General features: G+C 45.9%; 1 protein-coding gene across 1 annotated transcript; it reads right to left on the reverse strand.

Annotated features, from left to right (window-relative positions):
- Positions 1-1977: 1977 nt before the first annotated feature.
- ints6l (integrator complex subunit 6 like) lies at positions 1978-18073 on the reverse strand. Its single transcript, XM_012866878.3, has 18 exons — positions 17782-18073; positions 17586-17663; positions 13956-14105; positions 12326-12415; positions 12006-12189; positions 11788-11916; positions 10504-10667; positions 10242-10394; positions 10032-10164; positions 8875-8969; positions 8658-8768; positions 6748-6963; positions 6532-6658; positions 6246-6388; positions 5198-5429; positions 4725-5105; positions 4560-4653; positions 1978-2459 (listed from the first exon to the last, which is right to left on the reverse strand). The coding sequence occupies exons 1-18, from the start codon at positions 17890-17892 to the stop codon at positions 2357-2359; spliced, it is 2694 nt and encodes an 897-aa protein (XP_012722332.2). The 5' UTR covers positions 17893-18073; the 3' UTR covers positions 1978-2356.
- Positions 18074-18200: the final 127 nt, after the last annotated feature.

Consider the following 18200-nt stretch of genomic DNA (forward strand, 5'->3'; position numbering starts at 1 on the left):
AAAAACAAGGAGAAGAACGCAGGAAGAGGGCGGACTTTGTGCAGGAAAGCTGCAGGAAAAGACGAGCGGCTGTTTTAACAGGAGGAGAACCTCGGCTGAGCCCGGACACCGGGGGACACTGCTGGGACGGGAGGTGACTGGAGTGTTTCTGATGCAGGGGACGTGCTCACTGGTCGTGTGTGGGGCTAGGCCATGAATGGTAGCCACAACTGTCTGCTTGCTTGGACCGGAGGTGTGTGCCAGCAGCTAAGCGGACAGGGTTGCCCTCAGGACCGGGGATCGTCTGTCTTGTGTTACATTCAGCACCCTCAGCGTTTCTAACGGAGACGTGTAAAAGTAACGCCTCTTACTGCTGCCTAACCTCGCATGGACGTTGGAGAAAATCACTTGTGTTGAGTAAATTCTGAAGCAGCTTTGGTAAATCATGTCTTTCTTTCTCCCTGACTAAAGCCTTTATTTTAGCCCATAAGCTGGACACCATGTATGTGTCGCTGCTGCCCACATTGAGCTAGACGTTAAAGAAGGTAAGACAAATTATATTTTACCTGTTGCTGTCAGTCCTACCATCACAAATGTGAACATGGAGAGTTTCTTTTTTTTTATTTCCATTAGCTTTTCTAGGTATGTAACTGGTGTGCTTCAGCCAGATGAGGTGAAGGCTGAGTCCAGATGGGCTTGTTGTGAAACAAAGGATGAATAGAGGAAAAGCCCGTCATGTCTAGAAAGGGACTAGTAATGCTGTGGGTCTGATCTTCTGCCAAAGGCCATTGGAGGCTTGTTAGAAGCAGGAACCTTACAGAAAAAACATCTGGAGGTCTCTGGCTGTGAATGAAAGACGTGGCACCTTTAAGTCTTTAACAGGACGGTGACATAAAGGTACTCAAATCTAAGCTTCTGTTTTATTCTTCTATAATACTGATACAAAGAGACGCTGGTGTGTTTTATAATGGAGAGAAGAGGGGGAGTGTAAAATCTACACAATATCTTTAAAACTTGACAATATGTCCAAACAGTAAGAGAAGTTATCCAATTTGGATGCTTAAAACTATTTATATATATATATATATATATATATATATATATATATATATATATATATATATATATATATATATGTATATATATATATATATATGGTATATATACATATATATTGTATATATACTATTTTATACTATATGATTTTATATACATATATAAATAAATATGTATATATATATATAAATATATATATATATATATATATATATATATATATATATATATATATATATATATATTCAAACCAATGAATGAATACTGACTGAGGTTGAGCAATATGTCGATGTGAGCTAAGGAATGTTACACAAATCTCTCCGGCAGCTATGCAGAACAGAGGTTATATTAAGGAAATGTGAAGTTTGCTAAAGGCCAAATCTTTTTGTTTACATTTCCTTCTTTTGAAACCAAGCAGGAGTTTTTAGGGTTTAGGGCCGTATTTGCTGCATTGGCTGTCCCTGATGAGCGCCTTTTTCCTCAGATTATCTGGAGCTGTACGCTGAGGTTGGCAGACCGTAGCAGAACAAATGTGAACACAACAAAAGGAAGCAAGGTCTAGGTCTGTGAGAGTCACAGTGTCATAAGTGACTAGGAATAATATTAGCAGTGATAATAATAATGTTAATTTTGGTGCCAAATCATACCATTGGACTACAATCCGTCCAATGATATTTCTCAGATGAACTCCAGGACTCTTTATATCAACATGTGCTCACTTAGTAACACTTTAAAGCTTGTAGACCTCGTCCATATTGCACAACCCCTCATGTCGGTATCAACTAAAAATAGTCTGATGTTGTGTAACGAGATCCGCCTAGATTAAACAACATAAATAAATAAATAAAACAAAATCAGTGTGCTGTTTTTGCCGCAGACGTAACCTGGTTTAACCTGATACCTCCTGTCAGCCTAAACTTTCCGTGAATGCATAACCTTTTCTTTTTCGTCACGAGAAGTTGTTGCTGTTCTTCTTTTTAGAAATAAAAACGCTTTTCAGACCAGCTGAAAAAGGTCTGTTTGCAAAGACTAAGAGCCGAGGGAATCCAGTATATTCTCTACGCTGACACGTTAAAGGAGCTGCCCTGATGGGCCGTGAGAGTCTGCTGGACGAGTCAAAGGTCATCTAGAGCGCGCCTCTGCTCCGTCCATACCAACGCATTGGTCCCAGCACCGCCCGCCGTGCGTTTCCTCTTTGTGCCTCCGACTCCTCTGCTCGCCCTTTTCTGAGGCCGCCTGTCGACAGACGTCTTTTGTGGTGATGAAACCCGGCGGCAACGAAAACGTCAGGAGACAGGAGCCTCGGCGGTCCCTGCCGTCACTACCTGCCGTGGTCGTTGGCCAGCTGTGAGCACGGCGCTTTGTCCTCCTCCAGTTCAGCCAGGGTGCTTTCCAGCTGCTGGATCAATACTCGCTTTTTGAACCTGTCGAAACAAGCGCACTTCATCAATAGGAGGCAGGGGGGTCAGAGCAGAAGCAGAGGTACGGGAAAGTGGAGCTGAGAGGAGCGCGTGCCCCGGAGGTTTGAAATACAACGCGCTCAATCTTTGCCGTTTCACTCCAGCTACAGCTGCGAATGTGTGGACATCGTCCCCGGTCTGCAGCCTTTGACAGCCGTCCAGGATTGCTCTGTATTTCTCTTTAGCCATCTTCCCGTCCACCGGCACAGACTCCCCGTCCCTGCAAAGCCATCCCACAGCATGATGCTGAGGCGAGGGCGGTGAGTTCAGGGCGATGCGCAGCTTTAGTGTCCGTCCCCCCCCCCCTTTTTTTGTTTTACATGTAGGCCAGTTGGCTCACCTGACCAGAGCGTCTTCTTCAACCTTCGCCTAAATACCTGATTTATAGAGCAGATAACTAAGGCTACGTTCACACTGCAGCCTGAAGTGACCCAGTTCTGATTTTTTTTGCCCATATGTGACCTGTATCTGATCTTTTTATAACAGTCTGAACAACACAGAGCGAATTTTTTCAAATGCAACCCAGGCCACTTGGATATGTGGTCCTGAATCCGATACGTATCTGATCTTTTCAAATGCAACCTGTGTCTGTACGGCCGGGTCGCATTAATCCGACCTGTACGTCACCCATGGACACCCATTACTTCTGCAAACACTGAGCACGCTCACTATGTGTGAACCACTAAGCTATATAATACACTGGAGTGCTGATTTTGCCGAAAAACTGAAGTCACTGGCCGCCATCTTGCTACTCCCTACTCTCACAGAATCTCGTAGGATTTGGTTGCAACAACAAGCAGTTTTCTGGCTGAGTGAAAACGTTTCACAGGTAATTCTAGTCAGTGGATGTACTAACACTATCAACTACTAGGAAATTAGGTGCCGACATATTTTACATGTTATTCATATTAAATATATATATGTATATATATAAGTATGTGTATATGTGTGTATATGTATATATACGTATACACATATGTAAATATATGTTTTTGTATATTGGTATTTATATATTTATAAATGTTAAACATATATATTTAAATGAATAAAATGCAAAATATTTCAGCACATGACTTTCCCAGTACTTGATATTTTTAGAACATAACATAAAAGTATATGGCATTTGACATTTTAAAAGTTTTATGTCCCCCAGAACATGAGAAAATCCTCGTTATTCGATGCTGTAGCGCACATATTCCCTAGTTACTGGGGGAAAATAGGGAGTACCAATATGGCGGCTGGTGGCTTCAAAGCGACTCGTTCAAACAGACGGTGATTAGCACTCCAGTGTATTATATAGTTCAGTGGTGTGACGTCATTGCGTCCTCTCCGGCGCCTGCGGGACACTTAGGCGTATGAATTCAGTTCACACAGGAGATCACATACAAGTCGCATATATTTGGAAATGTGAACGACCACGCCAGATTTTGTGATTTCACAAAAAAATCTGAATTGAGCATCAAGGCCTGTAGTGTGAACGTAGCCTTATAGGAGTGCAACAATACATCGTTATGTCCATTCATCGATAAACGATCCAATCACATCGATGCATAAGGAAAATATCGAGTCGTATCGTCATTTTTATTTTGAAGTTCAGGCATGAGACTATAGTGAACAGGCGACACATTATTATTATTTTAAAATTAGATGAATGCTGTTTTTGAAAAATGGTCAAATAATTATTGTTTTTTGAGTTGATATCAATATAAAGATATTGCATCATATCGATCGCTTCCATCGGAAATCAAAGCAGACTTTGTGACATCGGCAAATATCGTATCGATAAACTGTAACATCGTGTGACAAAGCGGGTGATCTACAGCCCTGATAACTAATAGCTGTCCATCTACAGATACGGCCATCTGAAGGAGCAGCTGTGGATAGCTGCAGCTCCTCCAGAGCTACCGGGGCTAGCCGTGAACCAGAGCTACTGTACTTTAGCATGTCTGTCTGTATCAGAGCTGGAAGAGGAAACCTGTGAGCTTGTAGGACTTCAACTACTCGTGTTTAAAGACAAAACTGTAGAGCTTTACAAAGATCAAGAAGAAATATGTCAGTTCTCACCTCACAGCTTCTTTGATTGCATGTTGGATGAAGTACTTTCGGACATTTGCTGGTCCTTTCACCTGCTGCAGCAGACCCAGTATGGGTTTATAGTCTGAGAGAAACACACAGATTAGGGCAAGAATTGGCAGAGTCTTCAGGAGAGAGCCGGTCCTCTATACTCACTTCGTCCGGGTTTGCGCACCTCCTTGATGACTCGGCTCCGTAACTCTGCTTGGCAACCGTCCAGCGGGGCGATGTAAATGGTGTTGAGCGCACCGAGGTCCTCCTCGGTGCCGTCCAGCTCGCTCTGGGGACTCAGGCGGTCACAGTTGTGTCTGTCCTCCATCATCTGCTCTTCCAGATGGTCTTCCACCAGGGCATCTTCCACCAGAGCGCTTTCCTCTTCCTCATACGACGTCACTATTCCAGCCTTTTCCTCCAAGACCAGCGAAGATGGACTCACCGCGTCTGCGTCCGCCTCGGTGGGCCAGATCTCACCGGGGTCCAGGCCGAGGCCGCCGTCGCCGTTGCTCTCAGTGACCACCACGTCCCTGCCTTCTGTTCCTAATGGAAAAAACGGTGAAAATCAGACCTCGAACACGCAAAGATGTGCTGAGCGCAGAACCAAGCAGGGTTTGCGCGCTTCTCGACCCCACCTTTGTGCTGCGGCGTGGGCTTGAGGAGATTCTGCTGGCCTTGAACCCCAGCCGGGCTCTTCCCCAGCACCACGTGGTTGGCGCCCCCTGGTGGGGCGAGGGGCCGCCGCAGCAACGGGGACATGCTCCGTCTTCGCTTCATGGTGCCGCTGGAGTTGGAATCCCCGGAGTGTCCCCTCTTCTTGTTCTGAGGGCCCGCTACAAACTCGTCCGCCTCGTCTATCATCATGCCCTGGGGGGAACACATGGGCGCAAGCACAGTGTTACATACAGCTGGGTAGATGCAACTCCTGGTAAAAGTATTCATGTGAAAGGTGGAGGGGAAGCAAAATGAGAGACGGCTTTTCAAATAAAAACCAATTAATATGTAGTGCCCTTTATTCTGATGGCCGAAACTAAAATCCAGGGCAAAGAACCCCTTCAGAAGTCACCTGATCAGTAACCAAAGTTCACCTCGGTGTAAAAAGCAGTGAAACATGGAGGTGGCAGCATCATGCTCTGTGGGTGCTTTTATTTATCAGTGACAAGGAAGCTTGTCAGACTGACACGAAGATAAATGGAGGCATCTACAGCACAATTGTGAAAATAACCTGTTAGAGGCTGCAAGCGACTTGAGACGGAGGGTTGTAGGTTCCCCTTCCAGCAGAACAGTAACCCTAAACACGCAGCTATGCTACGAGGTCCTGGATTAAACCACATACCTGTGTTAGAATGGCCCAGTCAAAGTCCAGACCTAAATCTACCCGCTAACCTGACGTGATGTTCAGCCAATCTGACTGACCTTCAGATAATTTGCAAAGAAAAATAGTGAAACATTTCAGCCCCTAGACGTGCAAAGCTGGCAGAGACACACCTGGAAGGATTCACACCTGGAATTGTTGCAAAGGGTTCGATAAAGTCCTGACGTTTAGGCTGGCTGAATAAAATTGCACGCCACACTTTTCAGATTGTCTGATTAAAACGTTGGAAAACCAGGCATCCTCGTCCTTCCCCTTCCTAATTAGGCACCGCTCTGTGTTCTTCTGTCACACGGTGGGTACATTTATACCTTTTTATCCTGCTTGAAGGGATTCCCAAACGTGTGCAGCCGTTTGGGTTGATCGGGGTCGATCTCTCTCAGAGGGGACGGCATCATCTTGAGGTACTCCTGGTAGTTTCCCATCTGAGCCACGGGAATGCTGTGCAGAAAGTCTGACGACAACAACAGGAACCTTTGTTCATATGAGTGATAACTTATTGGCTATGTGCGGCTCGCCGTATTTTCCTGAGGACATGGATTGTTTTCCTTCACACGGCAGAGGCGCTGAATTGGATTATCGTGGGTTACAAATTACCTTCATCTTGACCTCGGATCAGCTTTAATGAGGTCCGCAGCAAGTTGGTGCGCATTCTGGTGAGCTGATCCAGGAGGTTCCGCCTTGGGATGTCGTACGCGTTGCGGTAGGCTTGAGGTTTTACGTCCTGTGAGCGCATTCGTAACAGGAAAACGCTCAGCAAACGCTCGGCTGGCAACACAAAGAGCTGAAGCGGGCTTGCTGCCCCACACCTACCTTGTTGAGAAGAGCGATCTGGAAGCCTGCGAACTCTTTGAAGTTGATGTCGGCCAGACGGAGAGGCCCCTCCCCGGTGATCCCCTGCAGCAGCTGCTTGAAGTCCCGCCGGTGGGCCAGAGAGAGAGAGCTGGAGTGGTTCTTCACCTTGATGCCCGTTTCTTGAGGCGCTTTTTTCCCCACAGACACTATCAGGCGGTCCGATTCGATTTTGGCCTTTCAGTCAAACGAAAAACAAGGGGACAAAAAGCCGATGCTGCAGGTTTGAGTCCAGACAGAACAAAGAAGGAGCGGGCGAACGGAGCAGTGCCTCGCAGCAGGTGACCTTGTTTATTCTCACAGACCAGGAAAGAAAACAGAAATAATGATAATTCCTGATTAAAGTGGGAATTAATACGGACCTCTAAGCAAAGGAGGGGAGACCTTTGCTTAGAAAAATGCAGCATCGTGCTGTATGTAGATGTAAGACAAAGCACGGGTGCTTTTAAACTGTAACACAAATAAAAATGATGATACTTTCACTTCCACGTTTCATAGATGCAAAACAGTTCCTGGTAAGGAATCGTGTAGTTTCCTTTCTCCAGCTACGACTCATTTGAGCTCAGAGGCTGTAGTTTGGTCCTATAGGTTTTTATCAGCATCTACCCGTCACGTCTGTGTGATCTTTAAGAAACGACTGACAGACAGGAATGCTGTTTTGAGTAATGGGAGCAGCAGCTTTCTCCGTGGAAGCTCAAACAGAGCAGCGGTGGGCTGTGCTGCTGTACCAGTGTCGTTAACAACATCCACCCTGAAAGACCAACTTAGCTGCACATATTTGCATTTTGACCAAAAAAAATAATAATATTTGGTAGCCTGAGAGATTGTGCGATGCCAAGAAGCCCCTCTGTGCTTCTGAGAAGAGCTTTTAACATCCTCAGCAGGACTTTTCTCACTGACATGGCAAGTAACGCTTTCCTGATTTATGAAGATAAACAAACCTGTGCTGCGCCGTAAGCCGCATTCACACAGCCATCAATAATCAGCCGCGCCGGAGAAAATGTTTGGCTATGAAGGAAAATCTATGGTCTGGGGCTTAGTGGTGGTCTGAGATCCGTCAGTGTGACAGACGCATGGAGGCGAATACCAAGCGGCGTCTGAAGCCCTGTGACTGCTGCTGTCCCTCATCCGTCTCTCCCTCCTATCGCCATCCCACTCTAATCCCAGGAGCATTAATAACTACTAATATTCACAAACATTCATTTATTTACTGTTTTACTGGCTCTAACCGTGTTATTAGTATTTGTTTGGTCTTTTTAAATGTTGTGATGATAAAAAAAAACAACAGTTTGATTGACTTTAAGTAAATGTCATGTTATAATGTCTTTCCCATTGTGTAGAGTGGCTGAGAGTAATGGGTCAAGCTTCCTGGATCAACTTCAGATCGTCGTCTACGATGAACTGTTGCAAATGAATGGATTTGTGCTCAAATGAAAGATATTTTTTCTTCTAAAATGTATTTTATAGCATTTAACTTATTCAATCAAATATTAATCTTTTGAGGCTTTTTACCCAGCTTCAATAAAAGGTGCTGAGGGAATAAGTAAATGAAGGGAATCCTCTTTCCTGACGCCTTCTTCCTAACTAGAAGTCATAGGGAGTTGAATGTTTTAACTACAGCACTGATGGATCTTTGTTTAAAGTGTTTACTCCTCATGATTTGCTCAGTCTCAGGCAGACAGGAAGAAACCTCAACAGAACCAGAGCTGCTGAATTTCACTTCCCCTTCCAAAAATGGAATATCTGGCTTAAATGGGACGGATTTACACGGCAGGTCCAGGTTACCCCAGGAGCTTTCTCCATCCTTAACCACAACAAGCCCCCTGCTGCCGCTCTGGATGCCCTGACAGCATCACACAAACGCCGCTTACCTGCTGGCTCAGCTTCTTCAGGTATGAAATGACACTGTAACTCAGGCCGCAGTCCAGGGAGTCTGCGATGAGGTTCGGGGCGCCCATCATCCTCATTGCCTTTTTTAAGGGCTGTCGGAAGGCAGCAGAACAAAGCTTGCTTAGATAATCGTGAAATCAATCAATCAATCAAAGCAACGCTGGCGAGATCACGGCTGAGGCCTGAGATGCGTTTTACCAGCATGTAGTACGGCGGCATCGTCTTTAGGTACATCTCGAAAGCCTGCCGCCACTTCAGGTTTGGTTTGTGTTTGTGGACTTTGAACAAATCATCTGAAAGGAGAAGAAGGTTGTCAGTGAGCAACGTTCAGCCATGCGAGCGCAGGATTTGATGCGCAGACGCATTCCAGTGTTTTTATACGTCTGCAGACGCAAATCTTTTCTGGGACACTGGAGTACAAAAATGAACCTGTGCTGCCTGACTACTGATGGGATGCTACCATCTTGAAACAAACAAAGCTGGGATTGGCTTCTGGTTTTCAAGGTGTGGCGTATCACTGCAAAAAACGAACTTAAAATAAGTAAAAATTTTCTTAAAATTAGTGTATTTGTCCTTGATTTGAGCAAGTAAATAAGATGATTTGCCAATGGAATAAGATTTTTGCACTTTAAATAGGAACAACTCTTCATCATCTTATTTCAAGTGCAGGATGTCTAATTATCTTATTTTAGGGGTCAATACACTCATTCCATTGACAAATAATCTTATTCACATGCTCAAATCAAGGACAAACACACTAACTTTAAGAACATTTTACTTATTTCTAGATCCGTTTTTGCAGTGTAGGGCTACTTCACAGCTTCAGGGACATCTGCATGAAAATAACTGGACTGGTGAGCAGCCTTCAACAAGGACTGAGGCATCCTAGACAGTATGCTGATTATTTAGAGGACAACCCCGTCATTTGGTTTGTTGCCATTTTAATGCTTTAACACCGAACCACAGGTCCAGTTTAACCCCAATTTAAGGTTTTCCAGAGTCCAAAAAGGTTGAAAAGTTGTGTTGTTTAATGAGACTGGCCTCAGAGGTCTGATGGGTAAAATGTTAATTTACAGATAAAGCATGTTTATTTAAATATAAAAAAGTGGAAAAACAAGTCCAGAAAACCAACCATGTTTTCACTCAGTTGAATTTCTTTTTATACTTCTCCAGTCCTGGGAAAGGAGAAAAGCAAATCTGGGACTTTCATAGACTTTTCTAGACTGTAGGAGTCCTGCTTTTTCTCCTAAGCTAATAGCCAAATATCACCTTGGGGAACCAGAAGCCATTTTGATCCTAGCAGCAGCAGCTCTGATCTACTGACCCAGAAGTTCTGTGCTGAACAGGACTCTTACCGAGGAGCGGCAGGATGACTGGATAGTTGTAAGGCATGACGAACAGATTAACACAGGTCAGAGTGGTGCTGGCTTTAAGGTAGCCAAACGGCTTTCCAAGGTCGCTCTGCTTCCCGCTGCTGCTAACGAACACCTGAGAACAAGCAAATCGTCACGTTAATCGTCACGTTGGTTTACTGAATCAGCTTCACCACAGCCAGGCACGCCTACCTGCCAGCACATGTGTGGGGACTTCCTTTCCAGAATGTACTGGGTGAGCGGCGACGGCTCCAGTTCATACTTGTCGAAGGGAAGCTTGTCGATCACCATGGGCTCACAGTCCACACAGGAGAAGCGCACCACGGGGTGAGCGGTGCGGGGGGGCTGGGGGGAACACGGGGACACAGATTTAAAGCACGGACGCCAAAACCTGCAGCAAAAAAGGGCCGCGAGGCGCGGCGGAGCGTGGCAGGAAGTACAGGCAGCCGCTCACCAGGCTTGGAGAGTTCTGGTCCGGCCAGAAAGACTCGGGGATGGGCCAGTGGCCGACCGGGACCCCCGTCTTTGGGTTTGGGCGAACGTAGATCAGTTTGTGGCAGCTGTGCCAGGGCTGGGGGCTGAAGGAGGAAACGGGACGGCCGGGCTCCACAGAGCTATCTGCAACAGTCAGGAAGCAACAGAAGAGCTCAAACGGCATAAAAAGCAGATTTCACCGGTACTCAGAGTCCTTCGCAAAGGTCAGACACGGTGACTTGTAAAAGTATTCATGCATAGGGGTGCGCGATATTTTAAACAGACCCATTGTTTAAAACAGGCTTCTTCAGGACACCAGTTACAGGAAGACGCAGCTCCAAGGGGGGGGGCGCACCGGGTACGGTCGTGTGCAGAAGGCTAATAACAGCTAGCGCGTTAGCTCATGGAGGTTTTCTCTCAGACGGGGGCTTTACTGAACGTTTTATGTTGCTCTCAAACATGGAGCATCTAAACTAAGTAAAGCATGGCAGTCTGCCAGCCTTACACTATGGTGGGAGAAATCCTTCACATGTTTCTTTAAAATGTCAACAAGAAGCAACAATGTGAAAAGCAAAGATTACTAGTCAGCAGCCTGAGGCGGTACTTTGTAGAAGCACCTTATGATGCAACTACTAGAATAAGTTCTTTGCCTGTTTTTGTGTGTAAAATAGGTCCAACTCAGCCAGTTTGGACAGAGTGTCTCAGCTGGATTTAGGTCTGGACTTTGACTGGGCCACTCTGACACGGGGCTAACGCTCTGATCTAAACCTTCCTGCTGTAGGTCTGGCTGTATGTGTAGTAAAGGGGAACCTCCATCCTAAGCAACTGGTTTCCTTTCCGGGTTTACCCTGTAATCATCTCCATCCATCTGACCAGCTTCCTGATCCACGCAGAGGGATAGACAAGTATGATAGTCCACACACGTTTAAAATGTGAAAACCTTAATCATCGTCTCTCTAATTCACATGAAATCCACTGGCGTTTGAAAATGAGACAAAGTGTAAATACGACAGCCAGGCACTGTTGCATAACGACTGTCGATGAATCAAAGCAGAAAGTGGGATGACCTGTTCTGTGTGAACATCTCCTGCGTCACCTTTGCTCTAGTTAACTAAGAAATGTGACGAGGTAGCCGTGAATTAGGTCAAGCTGGGCATGTTTGACCTAATTCACCTGACTGAACTCAGATTTAACCTTTTCCGTGCGGACGCAGGGACAACGCTGCCCTGCAGCTTCTGGCTGCGTGCATCGCTCAACAACTCACCTTCTCCCACCAGAGGCGGATCCGGCCCGGTCTTCTCAAAGTTGATGACGACGCCGCTTTGGACCTTTTGGACCAGAGACTCCAGACACTGGTTTAACATCCGCTGGGTCCGCACGCAGTACGACCGTCCTGAGAGGAGCAGACGTCAGAGTGAGGCCCTGTCTCGCAGAAACGCAGCGGAAAAAAAAACAAAAAACAAACAGAAGAAGATGGCGAACCTCCAGTGACTTCACACATCTGCGTGATGGCCGACTCGTCTGTGGGGACGCTGCCGAGCTGCTCGTTGTCTGGCGCGGCGGCTCCAGGCAGCCTCAGCACCAGCGCAAACAGCCGCTGGTCCCAGCGAAACGGCTCTTTGGTGAGCTCGCTGCCCGCCAGGGGAGAGTTGAGGGGCAGGTGCAGCTACGCGGCAGCAGGCGGTGGGGGGGGGAGACATTTCAACACACAGGGAGAAAGCAGCTTTCAGAAACAGCAACACAGCTGGCATTACTGTGAAGCAGGAGCCGACAGCGTCGCCGCATCCGCTGGTGATCCTCACCTCATCCGGCACGCCGGAGCTGTTCGTAAGCTTGTTCCCATCAGTGATGGTGATGATGACGGACGGCTCGAGGAAGAACGGGTTACGGCCCTGAGGGGAAACGGTCACATTCAGTCAGGCTGCAGAACAGCGCTACTCTGCTCTCCTGTCTCTACCATCCTAAACCTGCATCTGGGGTCTGAGCCGTCCGCCTTAATAGCCTTCCTGGCTTGAACCAATGACAAGAAGCAAAACTCGCCCTGCGATAGCTACGCACCACTGATGACCCACAGGATGGCATCTCTGCAGCTGCGTTGTGTCAGAAAGCCATGTCAGGGCGCACTGAGCCCTGCAGTGTTAGGGGTCAGCCTGGTCTAACTCAGACACCTGGGGAATGCCTAAGCAGATTTCCTGCCGTACAGGAGCTGTCTCGCTGTAGTGATCCATTTCTGCCTTCGAACGCAGCTTCAGAGAGGAGAAAACCACTTTGTTATCGGAGGCAAGGTGGGAGAGACTAAGCGACAAAAGTGGATTTTCTCCTCACCTTTCTAAGCTTGTGTTGATCTAAAGGTTCTGTCCTCTTCAGGTAAACCTCATACTCCTATCAGAGGCTGTGTTTTCTGTCAAACTACTTACTGGTTACTTGTTTTTTTTCCAAATAATGACTCTAGCCTAAGTTTGTTTAAAACTTCCTTTGAATCCTGAGGGAGAACCTCCAGCCTTCAGTCTGTCACCCGAGGCTGAAGCACGAAGCAGGGCAATGATCCAAAGCACACGGCAAGGCCAAATCTGATCAACAACAATAATGTTATAAAGGTTTTGGAGTCGCAAGACCTTCACCAGGCTGATCATGCTCAAAAACTCTCCAATGTGTCTGAATTAGAAGGATTCTGCTAAGAGGAGCGAGCCAAAAGTCCCTCATTGCTGGTCATCACAAATCCTGATGGCAGATATGGCCACCATGGGGGCAACAAGCAATTAGATGGTTTAGAAGCAATCGCTGTACTTTTTTACATAGGGCCATATTGGTTTGGATTGTTTTCCTAAATAAATGACGGCCTTGTTTAAAAAAAACAGCTTTTTATGTTTAAAAGATCATATTTGTCATATAATAATAATAATACTTGGTTAATCGTAAAGTATTTTCATTAAAGAAGAAGACAGTAATAAAAATGTCCAGATATTACATATAATTCAATTTAACTGTGCACTGCTTTCTGAAAACTGTATTACACTCTATTAACAACGACTTTGGTCCTTTGACTTGACTCTCCTGAAACAGGTTATGACCCCTAATCAAACTAAAACAAAGAGTCATCAAGCTATATTTCCTTATAGATTACAAGTAGATTATAGAACTTAACTATAAATCTTCAAATGTCACAGAAAGAAGATATGAAATAAGGCAGAGGCGCTACCAAATGTTACGCAGCAAATGGCTCCATTTTATCTAAAGTATCTGGGCATGAAAAGGAAAAAATGGCAGAATGAGGGGAAATGAAGAGCAGCCGTGTTATTTTGGTTGACTACTAACAGTAAAAACAGGTCAAACGATTCTGTAATTTATCTTCCCTCAGCAAACACGGCATCAGGGGTCTCCAAACATGGCGTAGACACAGCAGCTGGGCTTCCCTGCAGGACCACACAGTACCTGTCCATAGTTGTCGATTCCAGAGACAAGGCGGTTGAGGTTGAGCAGGTCGAAGGCTGCGCGCAGGGCGTGTCCTAAGGTGGTGAGCCCGGATGCCTGCAGGTTCTTCAGCTCACACATGAAGGTGGTGTGGTTCTCCTTCCAGCCTGCCTGGGGAAACAAACACGCACAAATGTCGGGTGAGGGACTCGCTGCAAACGGGCGGGCAGAGGAGGCCTGGAGTCCCGCGGCGGGGCGAGGAGCTACCGACCTAAAATAGACGTTCGCCCACGCAGCGTGCGGATGCCTGCCTTCGTCATTACAAAGACAAACAGAGTGTTGCTCTCAGGCAGATCCAAACGCTTCAGTGATTGGGATCACTTGTGGGTGAAGGATCCCAAATGTGATCCGCCGTGTCACGACGTCTCTGCAGGCGCGTGGGTTCATACATAACAGCAATCCAGAAATACACTTCCCACCGCCGTACGTCCTCCGCGGGACACTTTCACTCCCACGGGAGGCCACGAGAGCGTGCGACCGCTTTTCCACTTTTATCTGCGGGGTCAACTGCTTCAGTGCTGCAGCTTTATGCTTAATCTAAGGATGACCTGCAGGCTTACGTCCTCTGCCGCTGAGGGAAGGAGGCTAAGAGGCTACAGATGCAGAAAGCAGCCTATTTCTAGATTCCTTTAGCAAATAAGTCCAAACACGCGTCACATTAATATTAGAGCGGGCGATAAATGGGACACAGCTGCCCCAAAACTCGGAGCGAGGGCATCAAAGTTACCAGACGCAGACTCTTGTATAGATCAGAAGCAATGTAACGCTTCTAGCCCTCAATTATTCACACCGCACAATATTTCTGGTCTCTTCCTGCACGAGCTCGCCTCTGCGGCTCGCGCTCTCTCTCCTCTTCCTCTCCATCAACAATTTATGGCATCTGAGAATGTGCAGTCCCACCAGCCCCCATCGGTACAACCTCGTCTTTTCATCGTAAAGCTCAGCTGACAGACGGCAGACAAAGCTGTGCAGAGAAACGGACGCATTTCAATCCTCTGCTATAGTTGCCGGCTGGTTCGCTCATCTTTAGCAACGATATGGTTAGAATTAAATAGAGAGCGAAGGACTTGGTGACCTCTCTACCTGGCAGAAGAATATCGTCCCAGCACAATATCAAACCTTTTTTATTTATGTGATCAAACAATATAAAGCAGTGAATAACTAGAGTGGAAGGAAAATGACACGGGTATTGAATATAAAATCTGAAATGTTCACGCATTTGTGTTTGTAGGAGCACCATTTATAGCAACTACAGCTCCTTAGGGGAGAAACACCAATTTGCAGTCTGGCTGTTTTGCGTCTCCCGTGGCAGAGATCTCTGGTCAGACTGGATGGAGAGCTTCTCCAGCATCAAGCTTCGAGTCTTGTCACGGATTCTCCGTCTCTTTTCTAGGCCCTGGGCTTTGACTGGGCCGCTCTAAAAACGAACATACTTTGACCCAGAGCTAGTGATGGACACCAAAACGTGTTCAACTATTTATCGAGAAACAGAAAGCGTAAGCAACAGCGATGAAGGCTGGGAAATGCAAACAGTGACGATACATGCGGCCTAACAGGACCTGCGTGAGTTCACCTGAAATAGGGTTTGTACATCCGTATACAGCTATTTCATGATCGATGCATCAACATGTTTAGCTGATGACCATTTTTGAAATTAAACCTCAATATTCGTTATCCACATTTTATTACTTTTTGTGTGCATTAAAAGAGATACACTCTAAGAAACTAGACTTTAAATATGATAATGATAATTTTCCAAAGCGTTCACTACAGAAAGAATATTATCCATCCGTTTTCCAATCAACTCTGAGCAGCTTCCCGTAGCATGATGCTGCCACCACCATGTTTCACTGTGGGCTGGATGGGTTCAGGGTGATGCACAGTTTTACGTTTTCACCTCACTTTTTCTGTGCTGGATTTTATTTTGGGATATTAAACTGAAATATACTTGAATCTTGCACCTTTCAGATCTTTATTTGTGGAAAAACATTGATCAAAAACAATATTATTTTTCCTTCGCTTAGCAGCAAAGTGTGCGGTTGTAACACGACTGTTTTGCACGCCACTGTGAGGCTGAGAAGATGCCCTCTGCGTACACACATTGCAACGCTTTGGTTTGGGAGGCGAGCCCACCAAACAAAAAGATGATTTTATGATAAAACAGGCTGCGAAGCCAAATCTAAAAACTTTATATCTTTGGAATCCTTAACATTCAGACTCCATCAGTTTGAATTTCGTCTCGTTTAGCCGCTTAATCCTTCTTTGAGGTTGTGTTCACCAACGCCAACGCTTTTACAAACTATTTCTAACCAGTTAGCATAATCACAGACATCCATCCAGAGTAAAACATTATGATAAAGCATGCACCAGTTTATGTATATTTGTGTTTGCGCGTAATTAAATCGTTTTAGCTCAACATTGCTTGCATTTTGGAAAATAAAGAAAATATAATTATATAATATTTATCTTTATTTGGCATTGCAACATGGCATGGAAATGTATCCTCTGCATTTAACCCCTCCTCTACGGAGCAGCTTCTGGAGGAGCTTTTTTTGTGTGTGTGTGTGTGTGTGTGTGTGTGTGTGTGTGTGTGTGTGTGTGTGTGTGTGTGTGTGTGTGTGTGTGTGTGTGTGTGTGTGTGCAAAGAATGGGCCAAAACTTCAGTGCTTCCTGGACTTTTTAATTTTTAAATTGGAATTTTTTTTTTTTTTAAACCTGCATCTTCTATATTCCGATTGGCAACGACTCTGTGTTAGTCTGCAACATAAAATGCCGTTGAAATACACTGTGACTTAAATGTGTAAAAGTTAAAGGGGGTATGAACAATTCTGCAAGGCGCTCCAGCTTGCAGACGAAAGTTAGGCCAGCCTGGTAAATTCCACGATATGGAACAAACACAGGAGGAGATTACGTAATCCGGGGGGTTGTGTGGGTACTTGGGACTGTATTTTTTTTTTTTTTTTAGGGGGTAGGAAAAACTCGGAGATATGCGCCAGGTCATAAACGAGTCAACAGGACAGGGATGAGTACATCTTTTTAGGACCTAAAGCGGGGAAACTGCTGCAGAGATTGAAAGGATGCGTGTCCTCTTTTCACTCTGTACAACATTTGCCGGGAGTTTCTATCCAGGGAGCCGCTCGGAGCATAAGTACGACCATTAATCATCCTGTGAACGATAATAATTCTGCCCCAGCGAAGTCGCACAAGCATAAAGAGAACCTCATGATGAACGGGGCTTATCAACTTTCATCCACCAAGGGCCAATGGGAGTGCAGCGCTGATGCAAGGGGCGAGGTGAAGAGCGATTGGCAGCGCCGTCGACCAATCCCCGTGCAGTTCTGTGAAAAGCGAGTGACGTCACGGAGGATAATAAATTTCCCCGCCTCCATCTCAACGCCCGAGAGTTTTCTCGACACAAAAGCAAAATGTCCGCTGGATGTTCGGATGCAGTGCGGCTCCGGGTCTGCGGCTGTTTGGAGCAATAGTTTGCTGCTTTTTCGCCACCGGCGAACTCGGCGGAAAATAAAGTCTCACTGACAGACATATACGTTCGACTTGGAAGTGTAAAAAATGGTATTATTTGCCAATTACCTTCACTCCGTATGGTGGCTCATCGAATGTAACTAGCATGTACCTGTCGCCTCTACTAGCCGGGTCTCGGGCACGCAGCTGTCAAAAAAGAAAACCAAAATAGCATATATTAATGTTTACCGACTTCTGCCAAGGAACCCTGAGCTCACCAAAGGTGCATGCTTGCTGAAAAAATCCGGGTGGAATCCATCATTACCTTCATAAAGATCTCAACCGCGCCTTTAGCAACGTCCAGATACGTCGTACCCAAATAAGTGCGCTGATTCATAGAGGCGGACGTGTCTAACAGAAAAACTAAAATAGGCATTTTAAATGTAGAGCTGCAGTGGTATGCGTTTCTAAAATAATTATTACCCACATATGAGCTATCGTGCAGCCAAACCGTTCACTCATGTGTGCATATATATTTGTTATAATAAGCACCCCCTCCGGCAGAGGGCCGACGCATCTGCCCTCTCTGTGTCTGCCTTTCTGAGGCTGTTTCACAGCTCGCGCTGTTCAACTCCTGCTTCTAACCGAATGGAACGCCCCGCTCCCCACACTGCAAGCCCATTGGCCGAGCCGCATTCCGGTGACCACGCCCCCGGTAAATATAATCATATAAAGAGGTAGTAA

The sequence above is a fragment of the Fundulus heteroclitus genome, chromosome 23, assembly GCF_011125445.2.
Source record: "Fundulus heteroclitus isolate FHET01 chromosome 23, MU-UCD_Fhet_4.1, whole genome shotgun sequence".
Taxonomy (NCBI): Eukaryota; Metazoa; Chordata; class Actinopteri; order Cyprinodontiformes; family Fundulidae; genus Fundulus; species Fundulus heteroclitus.

Coding starts and splice junctions, on each gene's coding strand:
- ints6l (XM_012866878.3), bottom strand. CDS start 17,892: ATGCCTATTTTAGTTTTTCTGTTAGACACGTCCGCCTCTATGAATCAG. Junction 10,165..10,241: donor CCCCACACATGTGCTGGCAG/GTAGGCGTGCCT, acceptor GCTTGTTCTCAG/GTGTTCGTTAGCAGCAGCGG. Junction 8,769..8,874: donor TGCCGCCGTACTACATGCTG/GTAAAACGCATC, acceptor GCCTTCCGACAG/CCCTTAAAAAAGGCAATGAG.